The 13,046-nt window shown below is 44.1% G+C and overlaps 1 protein-coding gene across 1 annotated transcript; it reads left to right on the top strand.

The window, feature by feature from the left end:
- Positions 1 to 589: 589 nt before the first annotated feature.
- Positions 590 to 11,957, top strand: RfC38 (replication factor C subunit RfC38). The gene is made up of 8 exons (XM_037421082.2): positions 590 to 800; positions 1,530 to 1,735; positions 2,269 to 2,366; positions 2,445 to 2,626; positions 4,348 to 4,484; positions 10,036 to 10,134; positions 10,324 to 10,393; positions 11,719 to 11,957. The coding sequence occupies exons 1-8, from the start codon at positions 714 to 716 to the stop codon at positions 11,905 to 11,907; spliced, it is 1,068 nt and encodes a 355-aa protein (XP_037276979.2). The 5' UTR covers positions 590 to 713; the 3' UTR covers positions 11,908 to 11,957.
- Positions 11,958 to 13,046: the final 1,089 nt, after the last annotated feature.

Here is a 13,046-nt window from a genome sequence, read left to right as displayed (position 1 = left end):
GCCTCGCAATCCAAGATGTATACGTACAAGGGCACGTACGCGTCCAGCGAAGTCGGGCGATCTAACCCGAGAAATACGAACAAAAATATAAGTTGATGTTATTATTAATTGACAGATATGTGGGGTTTAAAGTCCCAAAACCACCACATGATTATGAGAGACGCCGTAGTGGAGGGCTCTGGAAATTTTGACCACCTGGAGTTCTTTAGCGTGCACCGAAGTCCGAGCGCACGGACCAACAGTATTTTCGCCTACATCGAAAATGCAACCACCGCAGCCGGGATTCGATCCCACGACCTACGGGTCAGCAGCCGAGTACCTTAGCCACAAGATCACCGCGGCCAGGCGATGTCACGTTCCTACCAAGGTCCATACGATGCGCCCATAGAAAACTCTATGGAATCTATGGTGGTTACGTCCACCATTTACATTATGATGATGTTTTAGGAAACTCTATGATGTGTGCGACGTGGGTGTTTTGAGCAGTTATGGTGCCCAGTGCAGTCAGTACACACATACATATAGTCAATGCCTCCTAGAAAGTGAGGCGTTGATATAGTACAGAGTCTACGGGCCACTGCTACAGACGCGGTTCTGTAAATGCAGGACTATTTGCACGTCCAAGATCCCGTCGACATAGTCGCCATCTCGTTCCAGCGCCTTTCGCGCGCATTTTTCGTTTCCCAAACAAACACTTGAACAGTAACAAGAAAATGAGCCTGTGGGTGGATAAACACCGACCCACTAACCTTTCGAAGCTCGACTACCACCAGGAACAGGCAGCCTATTTAAAGAAACTGGTAAGTACGTACGTGTAAATTGTCCGTTTCTCGCGTTCTAATTCGAAGCGCGGTATGTGTGCACGGTCGAATTGCTTACACACTCGTAGGTTAATTTAAATCACGTTCGGACTACATTGTCCAAAGTGTTAAGTCATTCAAAATTTACGACCGGTGACCGTCGCTCGGTGGCCTTGACTCCCTTTGTTGACCCGTGTCTGTTAAGAGAAACCAAGGTTCCGAGCTGTGTACTTGCGTTGTTGCTCCATAACTGGGAGCTGTCTTTGAATACATAGCGTGCTATACTTTTATTCACGGCATGTTTAGCCGGTTGACAGAGTAGCAGGAGAATAAGAATTCAAAACGTTTGAATTCGTGGGCTATACGAACACATCTGGTCAAGCCCACCGGCTGCATCACCGTGATGAACTTGCAACTTACCGAACTGCAAACAGCTCATTCATGGTGCTGAAGATCAGTGTCGCGCGCCAGATACTGCCATCTATTTAAGTCCACTCTAGTCTCTTGTTTCGTATGGCCTACACTCACTCCATCCCTTAATTCCTTCACTAGTCATAAAGCTTTCATCCCTCATCCTAACTATTTGTGCTCGCTTTAGAATGTGGGAGGGAGATGAATTTATTAGCTGATCATGTATGCACCTTTTTTTCATAGGTACATTCATCTAACATCACTATGTGCAGCTGCTATTACAATACATGCATGATTATATTTGTTTTCACGTGTAAGGTCCATGGCGGTGACTTTTCGCACCTCCTTGTATATGGGCCGTCCGGAGCTGGAAAGAAGACGCGAATTATGTGTGTCCTGCGAGAGCTGTACGGCGCTGGAGTGGAGAGGCTGAGGATCGAGCATCAAAACTTTGTTACGCCGTCCAAAAAAAAGATAGAGATTGTCACCGTTGCCAGCAACTACCACATTGAGGTGAATCCGAGGTGAGTGTCATGGACCACAGCTCTAATACCATCTCTTATATCAGAAGACCTAAACCACAACTACATGATCCAACAGGCTGGACTTCATTCGATGCTTCAGACTAGAAAATCACCGATCGAAGATCTGGCAGAATGCTCAGGCCAAATCCATCGACTTGCCTGAAGCACAATTATTTGATGACTTACATGTTACATCTCAACTCGTGGTTTGCACTGAATAAACGCAATATAGATGGGAAAAAGAACAAACAACAGTATATGGAATTACCGTGTGTTTCCGTGTTAGTGTTGTACTGGCTCTGGCAAGTACAGTTGTGTAAAGAGAGCTGCAATGCTTGTCATCTCAACATTGTTTATTCAACAGGAATGATTTTAAACACAAACTTTTGATTTGTGGTATGATTACATGATGTTCAAAGTCATTGTAATGTTATTAGTCAATATGCATAATTTAGCAGCACTTCAAGAACACTCGCGGCTATGTTTCTTTGCGTGCATCTCTTTCCTTATGCTTTATGCACAATATCTTTCAGTGAGGCCGGTATCCACGACAGAGTTGTGATTCAAGAGTTGCTGAAAACGGTTGCGCAGACCCAGCAGCTCGAAAGCAATGCCCAGAGGGAGTTTAAAGGTACGTATACCCTGCTTAGTTTCCCGGCGCCTGACCTTTTAATCTGTGCTCTTCTCACACTTTCTCCGCCTTCTTCAGTGGTGATACTGACAGAAGTGGACAAGCTTACCAAGGATGCCCAGCATGCCCTTCGACGCACCATGGAGAAGTACATGGCAACCTGCCGGCTGGTCCTGTGCTGTAACTCCTGTAGCAAAGTGATTCCGGCCATAAGGAGCAGATGCCTGGCGATTAGGGTGGCTGCGCCCTCTGTAGACGAGGTAAGTGGCCCAGCCGCAATCAGAAAGTTTACTCTGCACCCTTTTCCCTTCTTTCAGTATTGTGTAGAAATTGCTACTTCAATGGGGCCCTGAAGTATCTTTTCTCAAAGCATCAGGAAAGCTTTGGAATAAGTCGAGTGCATCACAGAATCATGTTGCCGAAATAACTGGAAAACCTTTGCCCTTTCACGAAAATGGGGGGGCCAGTGAAACTTGCCGTGTGTGTGCCCTGCGTTCATGCTACCTTTCTTTCTATCGTATTGCACAATGCTGCTTTCTAACTAGTTCCTTCATAATCTGGGAATGAGACCTTCGTGCATGCGCTTGGCAGCACAACACTTCAATTTCTGCAGGCAGCAACGACGGCCATGCATTAATATCCAGGCAGAAATGAAAGGTAATTTGAAATCACAAGTTACCTTGTTACGCAATCAGACTGCCGTAATGGAAACGACCCATTGCCGAGGAGTTCACCATCTAGAGAGCACAATTTATAGGGAGTGTGTGCAAATGAACATGTGATCAATGCACCCTCAGAGGCCACATTTCTGTATGCTCATCAGTGCCAGGTTTTTTGCGTATGACACCCCTACATGGAATCTGTGAGTCGTAACAAGCTTCTTTAAAAAAACAAAAAAGTATACTATGAGAGGAAGTACTCTGAGAATAGCATTTACTTTTCTCATCTGCACTCGACTTTGTTTATCCTGAGAGAGAAGGCCGCCGATCGTGGGGACTCTCATTTGGAATGTGCTGCGCCAGCTGCCCTATGCTGTATTTGAAGTGAGGGCATTTCAAGTTTGCGCTGCACTTGTGAATTTCATGCGTTTGTCACGAATACAATGTTTTGTCACGATGTTCGCAGCTCCAACTTTTAGCCAGAAAATGTGATTTGCCACCTAGGCCATGTGGTGGTTTGGGGCCCCTTTATAGTACTTAGGTGTGTGCAAGAAATGTTATGCCAGCAGGGTACAAAATTCATTGTATAGTTCCTTGCAAAAATGTCACATGAACAATTGGAAAACCACCATTCACTCTTCATATACTGGAATCATCATCATCTTTACTTTTACTCTTCCACTTTTACAAGAGAAACAAAGCAAGCATTTATTAATTTAGCCTGCATACTAAGCTTGCGTAATTACTTTTCGTTTGCCTTGAAACACGAGAAGCACTGCCATCATATCGTGGCCCATGAAGAGCAAGCACGTGAATACAATGGAACATCTAAACAAGAAATGCTGTGCATCAAGGCTTTGATCTTTATACTGCTGGGTTAGCCGTGTCAATCAAACTTTACATGCCTTTAGTGTAAGCTTTGGTAGCTTTAGTGAAGCCATTTGGCACAGCCGCGTTTGAAACTTTACTTTAACGTTATATCGGTCATTGCAATGGGACACGCTGTCGTTTAACTTTACAAAAGCCCGTATGATGGAATGGAGAGAAAGAAAGCTTATGTGAACATGACACACGAAGCCGTAACTTTTCTCATATAAAGAGGTCACCTCAACTAAGTAGCTGGGTCATTGAAGAAGATGAAGTTAGAAATGTGCCTTAATGGTTTGTGAAGGATCTGAAAACCTTATAATGGCACTGGAACTGCAATTACACCAAGATTCTGACCAGTTATTTCTTTTTATTTATGCGGATTGGACGCAGTGATAGTAGCCTAGTAACTGGTTCTGGCATCTCTTTGAAATCGGCCACATTTGCTTTTCCAGGTTATTACAGTGCTGAACCTTGTGGCACGAAAAGAAGGCATCACTCTTCCTGACACCCTTGCCCAGGCTATTGCAGCGCAAAGTCATCGCAACCTGAGGAGAGCTGTGCTAATGCTTGAAGCGTGTCGAGCGCAGCAGTAAGCATGCCATTCTGATTATTTCCAAGTCATTAATTACTGCTTTACTACGACATTGCCAGCTCCTTGCTTGTGTTTTCACCTCTATACTAATTAACGTTTGAAGATTAGCGTTGCTTTTAAACAGGGCTTTCTCGACGATCTCGAAATATTTTTCTGTTGACAAAAATTTATGCAGTGATTCCACTCTTGCGCCAAAGTGTGCCAAACCAGATTTAGTGCACCATCCTGACAACATGAACGGAAATTGCGTCAAACTGCACCAAAGTTGGATTTGGCCAGCAGCGTCTACCAACAGCGCCATGCCGGCGCGTGAAAACATGTGCACCTAGTTCTCCGGGCCACTAAAGTCAAAATCACGTACCTAGAACTATTTCACTGAATAAACAGTGGTCGTGCGTGCGTCCTAAGTAATCCACGATGCTATGTTTGGTGTCGACGCAACTTCTGTTGTGCAAGTCTGTTTAATGGCGAAACGTGCCCTCCACAGGGGCTTGTGACGTCTAGTCCAATCAATAGCGTGAAACCGGGCGGCAATTAATCGGTGGACGTCGCCCGTACCAGGAACGCTGCTGACAGTTTGTTTAAAGAGTTGCGTGGCAAGTAATTGAAGCAATTTTCACTAATAACTGCACGCGTGCCGCCAGAATGTCTGTCACGTCTACTTCTGGACATTGTGATCTAATTTTCCGTACTTCGCGTGCACTGAGGAACACGTGAACGGTGGGAACACAGTGAAAGTTTTTCTTTAATATATACTTTATTCATGGATCTTCATTCAGAAGTGCTTTTTCGTAATTACTTTCACCAGCACATTCACGTTTATAATCGCTGTTGTGGTAAAAGCCACTAAAGCTGGCCTTTTCAAACTCGAGATTCCTAGGGTGCGAATTCGAAATTTTCACATTTTTTTTTTAAAAGGTCATGTCATTAATAAAAGCGTGCCATGCGGTTGGAGGAACCGCTGTTTTCTTTTAATATCCGCAGATTTCAGTTGTGAGGACATCACTCGCGGCTCTGGTGTCGGAAGGTTCACAGTGAAGTGGGAGACTTGTTACAAGTCTCGCTATCGCTTTCCAGGGTGAATAGCTGACGGTTAAAAAAAGTTGACATAACGACACTGCATGCATTGCTACATTTATTGTTATAATTATTTTGTGGTGGGGGGAGGACATTGAAGGGCACGGTCGCTGGCCCACGCTATTTCTAGGCATAATGAGAGTGCTCGTAAACTTTTTGTGCTACTAACCTCTGCTTCGCGTTTAGATAACTGAGCATGAAAACCACTTCGGCAACTGGAGTGATCATTGTCCCTTTAGCCAGCGTTTTGGGGGGGGGGTTGCGCTATATCGTGTCCAAAAGCTACAGTTTGTTAGTTTCACTTAAGCCCTTAGCAATGAGTGCGATACCTACAAATTGTATTGTTATACTAAATAATATGACTTGACGTCATCCGCGAGGAGTGCTAGCGACGGGAGGTTGGTATCTCGAAGGTCCGCGGACTTGTCGCTCTCTCAAAAACTTGCTGCACGCATGGTGCTCTATATCCATACAGGGACTTGGATGACTAAAGATGTCTGGAACGCACGCTGATGCATGTACACATATAGAATCAGACTTGTCTAGAGCACCCAGCTGGCCGCTTCAGCTGCCGTTTGCTTGAAAAATATGTAAAGAAAGACGCCGTGATGATATCAAACATGGTAATATTGCGTTAGGCCCTTGTGCTATAATGTAAGCATCAACGGAAGCTTGTAGCTAACATAAAACAGAAGCCGTGTCCAACAACTGTCGACAAGCATGTGCTCCACTGCTATAGATAAGTGTGATTGTATCTGTACAGCATGAATGGACCTCCGAAATGGCATAGCGATGACGTGGCCGCTTGGCGATCAAGGCTCAGTGCATACCCACATATGGCCGCTCTAAAAAGCGAAGCACTTTTTGCATAGTCTGTTCGCGTTGAGAGTGCAAGGTAGAAGGGTGTACAAGCAGTCTTTAATGCCCGCCAAAATAGTGCGCGCACCAGCGATCACACCCTTAAAGGCAAAATTCATGTGCTGATAATCACATAGGTGTATTCAGAACATTGTTTCATGGAGTAGAATTTTTTACAACCATTATTCTGTTTACTTGCTGCGAAAATAATCACTGAACAAGTTTTCTCGGAATGCTCAACAGCATGTCGCCATTATTTTTGCATCATCATTTGAAATAAGGAGTGCTCCCAAGATGATTAGCTCCATGAGATTTGCAATAAGTCGAATCATTTCTAGCTCTTCACAAGAGCCCCAAAAGAACAACTCACCTCCCTGAATTTACATTCAAGGAGCGATACAGCCGACATCGCTACCGGGTGAGAGACATTCAACGTCATTCCTCGCTCCCCCAGCGTGGCAGACAGCGGAGGAGAGGAGTCATGTCGGGACATGAGAACGGCAGAAAAGGCGGCAAAGCCCGCGCAAAGGCGGCAAGCTAGCCTTAATGCCCACAAAATGCCAACTTTCTTCTCCTCCAGGATGTGAAGTTAGGTGTTCCAAATCGCTCCAAAATGAAAAATTTTGGTGCTCCAAAATACTTTATAATAGAAAATTTTGCTGCTCCAAAGTGCTCCAAAATGAAAATTACGCTGCTTCGAAAATTGCTCCAAATCTGAAGACCTCAATAGCATCATTGTTTATGGCTGAAGCAACTGTCGTATTCCTGAGAGATTAGGACTTGGCTCCGCTCTTTTTGCGTCTGACAAATTTTGCATAGATTTATGCGAGTTTCCAAGTGAGTGCCTCTGGACCTGAGATCAAATGAAAGTTTGGTTCAGTAACTTCTGAAGAAAACCAGCTGCCGCTGACAGAAATACACATATTATGCAGTTCATCATATTTGTGTATCACTGCAAATACTGTTTTTCATGTTTGTCTTTGAGGTACTTAGTTGTATTCATTGTGCACAGTGTGTTGTATTCATTGTGCACAACACGAGGCCTTTCAAGTTTTAGTGTTTCGCTTATCAGCGATGGCAAGGAAGTCAAAGAAACTCGATATTCACATGCTAGTCAATAGTGATCACTACACTATTATTGATGCCATGATGGAGGCAAGCACCTACCTGCGTCTTTTGGCAGTTATGTTTTGGACAACATAGCAGGCATTTTCAGTGAAATTTCTTTATGCTTCTAACTGATTATAACATACACTGCAAATTTGTCGTCTACCTCACAAGCTCTAGATATGTTTTTGTCTATAAGTACCTATGGCTTTATGGTAAAATGCAAAGCATATAAGCCCAGCAAAGAGGGATGCTAAAGGCAAGGGAACTAAAGGCAAGTATTACGTCGATGTTCATGCTTGAAAAAGCGGTCCAGAAACATTGTTGTGCTACTTTCATGCCAAATAAATGCTTATTTTGAAATAAAATCACGTTTTAGTGGTCTTCATAGTGTTAGCGTGCTTCAAATCACCTGCCTGAATGGGTGTTCTGATGTAGTAGTTGCCTTGCTCAACGTCACTCACCTTACTGTTAGGCCGCTGACACTAGTAGCAGCAGAGTATACTCATACAGGCAGATTGCAGGCCTTTCCCAAGTAGAGGTTGATCTCACAATCACTCGCACGAAAGTGCAGCAAGCATACACGTCAATTTTTTTACTGTTTTGCACACTGGTGCAGAGGCATGACATATAGTCACTTTGAGTGTAGGGGTTCGTTTTGAAGCAACCAGTGGAAAGTCGTGTCGGTTTCTTTCCTGCAGCTTAAGCGGCTTACAACATTCTGGCATCCAGCAGCACCATACAAATTTTCTGTCCCAGCGACTTGCGCGAGTGTGCAAAACACTCGCAGCAGTACACTATATTGAAACTACCATCAAATGCGACCATGTGAGTGTAGTGCCGGTCGGCGAAAACATAGCTTTTGAACCACTTGCGCAGTTTTCTGTGGTAACGCCAAGCAGTTACTTTTTCCATGACTCAAACAGAAATGAATGAGCAGTATTTTATTACGTACATGTTGTAATGCAGTTTTTTTTTTTTACTGGTTTTATTACTAATGATTAATTGTACTCTGGACTCTTGAAGTCATCAAGATCATTTTAAAATATCACACTCGTGGTGCATATGGTGTAGTAAATTCACCTTGATTTCATGATTAGTAGAGCACTGCTGGTAGTAATGCTGACATTTTAGATGTTCTCAAACATTGATCTTTCACTCTGACAAAAACTTTTGCCTGCCTTTAGTGTCCGTTTAAAGACTTCTGATTACCCAATAAAATTCTTGCAGGAAGAAAATTGTGTGGTTGTGCCCTGCAACATGCAGGGTATGACCACACAATTTGTATTACCGTATTTACTCGATTCTACCGCGCCCTCGATTGTAACGCGCACCCGATTTCCACCGCGAAAAAAAAAAAAACGTAAGACATCAATTGCAACGCGCACCCATTTTTCTCGCCGGCCCGCACGATCACACCACTCAAAAAAACTACTCCTTTCGGGAGCGTATCCTATTTAAATATGAGGTACGGGCGAAGCTTGTGCCCATCTGACGTGTAACAGAGCTTTCCGTCACGGTAGTTTTACCGTGGACAGATGTCAGCACGCGAACTTGCTTCGTGCCCTTCTTCTCGACGGTTGTGGTGCCAGGCATGTCGAAGTAAAGAGGCGTCTGATGGGCATTCCCGATTTGCCCAAGCAGGTAGCCGTTGTTGCGCCGCAAGTTTAGGACGAACCTATGAAAACTGTGAAGCTTTTCATCGTACTCCTCCGCAAAACTTTTCGCATATGCATGTTCCCCTTCGGAGGGAAAAGCCTTTCCTCTAAATAAAGTTAGTTAGCCAGCACCTGCTCGCTTTAAACTGGCTCTGCATTAGACCTTTCTCCAAGACTAATTGCATAGCCCGCACTTGGAGCAGTTCTGTCGTCACGGGCCGCTGTGCCGTTCGCTGCTCAAGCACATACTTGCCGAGCAGCTCTTTAATTTGCGGAAACCGACCCTGCTGTGGTCCACTGAAGCCTTTGCGTGAAGCTTTGCTGTCGAGAATCTTCTGCTTTTGTTTCCGCCGGTCCCGCACGCACGTTTCGGGAACTCCGAACGACCCCAATGCGGCCCGATTTCCGTCCGTTTCTGCACACGCCATAACTTTTCTTTTAAAAGCGGCATCGTGGTGCTATCGAGTTTTTGGAGTCGGCCCTTCCACGCCATCGATGCTAATGCACTACTAGATGACGAACTCCTCAGCACACGTACGAAGTGCCGCACATGGGAAACACATAGGCAGAAATGGCCGACGCGCCATGCCGACGCACGTAGGGGGTGGCCATTTTGGATTTGCCGATGGCAATAGATTGACCGTAATTTTTTTGTTTGTACTCGATTCTAACGCGCATGCAATTTATAAACTCGCTTAACCGGAAAAAAGGTGCGCGTTGGATTCGAGTAATTACGGTATATTGTATCATTTAGCATTGGGAGACAACTAGGGGCATTACATGAGGAAACGTTTTGAAGCTGTTTCTGCAAATAAAAACATGAAGTTGTGTGTGCACTTGTTCTGCAGGTATCCATTCTCAGATAACCAAAAGGTACGCCAGCCCGACTGGGAGCTGTATCTTGAAGAAACTGCCAAGATGATTGTTCAAGAACAGAGTGTCAAGAGGTGAGCCACATGTAGCTGCTGGTAGTCTGTAGCAGACCCTTGTTGCTGTAGATCGCTACATTAAACTTGAAGTTGTATATGTACTGGCACTCTGTCCTTCACTGCTAGGACAACTTATGATCCAAGCGGTTATGAGCATTCCCAGTGTACTCTGCCAGCATGTGGTAATGGATACATATATTTGTCCAGGTTGTCTGAAGTGAGAGCTCGCCTTTACGAGCTATTGACCCATCTTATCCCACCAGATGTCATCTTAAAGGTGAGTTTGAGCAGCAGTCATCTTTCTTTGCTCTAGCGCTGGGCCTAACCTATTGAAATGCTTGACCAGCTTCCAGTGATTGCAATTTTAACTAATATTAAGATATATGACACATGCTCCTCAATCGTATTACGCGTTACAGTACTCCCGTTTCATTCTGGACGGCATCTGTACAGCCACGAAATCTTGTGGAAAAATCATTTATTTGTACATTTATATTTGTATCATCACTTGCCATATACTATCTATCATCAACATACATGCAATGACTTTCAAATATTGACGGCACAATCAAACCCACACATTTCTATAACAAAATGGGTGTACACGATGAAGAATTATGGTATTTACAATAAACAACAACAAAGCTATGTTTGGGCAATATACAATGCGGCGACATGATAAGAGATCACAGAAGGACACAACATACAGTTTTGTGATAGATTAATACATGGCACTAACTTGCGAACGGTCGCTATGCTGTTAATAAAGATGACACTGGTTTGAAGGACATTTATATGATACCACAGCTCCAATGAATGTGCATAACAAAGATTCACATAAAAAACAAACCAAAATATGAACTTCCACTTTGTTTTGAACTTGCCTAAGTATTATTAACTAATAAGTACAATGACCACTTGTACATGGAAAATGAAACTTTTAAACAGGTAAGTTAACAGATTTCTTAGATGTACAGTAACATGTTCACATGAAGTACTAATGAGACATCGGACAAACACTTTAAAAGGTTGAAATGCAGTACACAACCATCCACAATTGGCAAAAGTAATGTTCTGTTTCAGTAGGACATGGCATTTGTGAATTTTTTGTTTTGGACTGCATGAAGGTTGGGGACCCAAACCATAGAAAAGAATACTACCAAGCCTCAGAGTGGCTTGCATAACAACTGTTCTACATTTACTTTTGTTTGTTTCCCTGTGTTATATAATGACATTAAAGCATTTTGGTGCTCTCTTGTTGGCTTCACTATCTGTTATTCCCACTTTTCAAAACCAATATAGTGGAGGAAGCCAAAGCAGGCATCAAAATGCTTCACTGTGGTGTTCGCACGTAAACATATTTTGGGTAATGGCAATACAACCCCTGCGAAACCAAAACAAAGAAGCCTGTAGAAAATATTTTATGAGAAACGATTCATGATGTTTCACTGGCGGCATCTTTTTTTTCTGTGGTTCTGATGTCCTGAATTCATCATAGAAAAGAACACATCGTTACCTAAAGACTGTGACTCGATGTCGCCCGCGCTACTTTGGGCCTCGCGGAGCTTGCTTACAGCCCGCTAAACATTGCTTGTCATGCAGGGTCTGCTGAAGCAGGTGGTGGCCAACTGTGATGGTCAGCTGAAAGGCGAGGCCACAGCCTTGGCGGCACAGTACGAGCACAGGCTGCAGCTAGGCAGCAAAGCCATCTACCACCTGGAGGCGTTTGTGGCCAAAGTCATGGCCATCTACAAGAACTTCCTTGATGAGAGCATCTCTGGATTCTTCTAGCCTGTGACTGAAATTCAGCTCTGGAAAGACATAAATGCGTTGTCCTTGTACAGTTGGCTTTATGCTAGTTCTTTACAGCTCTTTAGGCAGATTGACAGAAAAAGCTGGCCTGTTCGGACAACAAATTTGAAGAGCGCCTGCAACACTCTTTGAACTTGGTCAGAAAACACTGCGAATTGGTAATTGAGGCTCTTGTGAACCACGTGAGCCAAATATTGTATGCACTGGAACCTTGGCCATACATTCACGGCTCGTGCAAATTTCGGGGTCATTACAAATTATTCTGTGGTCCCGGCCAAAGCCCATTCGCCTGTAATGTAATGGAGCACGGTTGCTGGGTACCGGTTTGCACCTCACGAAGTTTGATACGAATGTACGCCACTGAGCACGTATGAACAAGCGCTGCCTGCTCTGTTGCAAAAGAGCAATCACGCACAGGCATGTGCGCTGTGCCACCAATTTCTAAACAACTCTCCATCAAAAGGTGCTTCAAATCCTTTGAGATTTTGGGCAAGAATCTTGGAAACCACGATGCACTTTCATATGCCTTTGCATTTAGATTACAGATAGTGTTGTATTGCACTAATTTTTCTTTATTTTTTCTTCAACACATCGATGCAGCCTGCTGTGCACGAGGCACGGTCAGTGCGCTGTGCTTACACATGCCTGCCACAGCTATGCAAGCCATGCCCTCACACTCAGAAATTCAATGAACGGTGGATGAGGATCGAAAGGCAAAGGAGCTAGGCCTTGAAATGTCAAGATACTTGATTGTTAGGTACAGGCACAGCTCTCCACGGCAGCTGTGCATGGGAGACCCTCGAATTTAGAGCAAACCTCCCGATTGTGGGGGCACAGTGTCAACCTTTATGATAAGAAAATAGTGAAGGACAGGAGTTCTAAAATTTTCTGGCTTTCATCTCTTGCGCACAAAGCACTCCTTAATCCACTTTCGCCGTGGTACTTTGGTGTCATGTCGAAATCATACTAAGATTCGAAAGGGGTTACTAGCTGTCTCGGGCCACAACTCATCTGGTTCATTAATTACACATGCATGCAACAAGAGTGATTGCTGAGTACTGTCAATTATTCAGAGCTGTTATTCACATTCTGCGGCTCTGATAAACAATGAGTGGAAA

Source organism: Rhipicephalus microplus, chromosome 2 (genome assembly GCF_043290135.1).
Source record: "Rhipicephalus microplus isolate Deutch F79 chromosome 2, USDA_Rmic, whole genome shotgun sequence".
NCBI classification, from domain to species: Eukaryota; Metazoa; Arthropoda; class Arachnida; order Ixodida; family Ixodidae; genus Rhipicephalus; species Rhipicephalus microplus.
This window is presented reverse-complemented; position numbering and strand designations above follow the sequence as displayed.

Coding starts and splice junctions, on each gene's coding strand:
- RfC38 (XM_037421082.2), top strand. CDS start 714: ATGAGCCTGTGGGTGGATAAACACCGACCCACTAACCTTTCGAAGCTC. Junction 4,485..10,035: donor GAAGCGTGTCGAGCGCAGCA/GTAAGCATGCCA, acceptor CTTGTTCTGCAG/GTATCCATTCTCAGATAACC. Junction 10,135..10,323: donor CAAGAACAGAGTGTCAAGAG/GTGAGCCACATG, acceptor ATATTTGTCCAG/GTTGTCTGAAGTGAGAGCTC.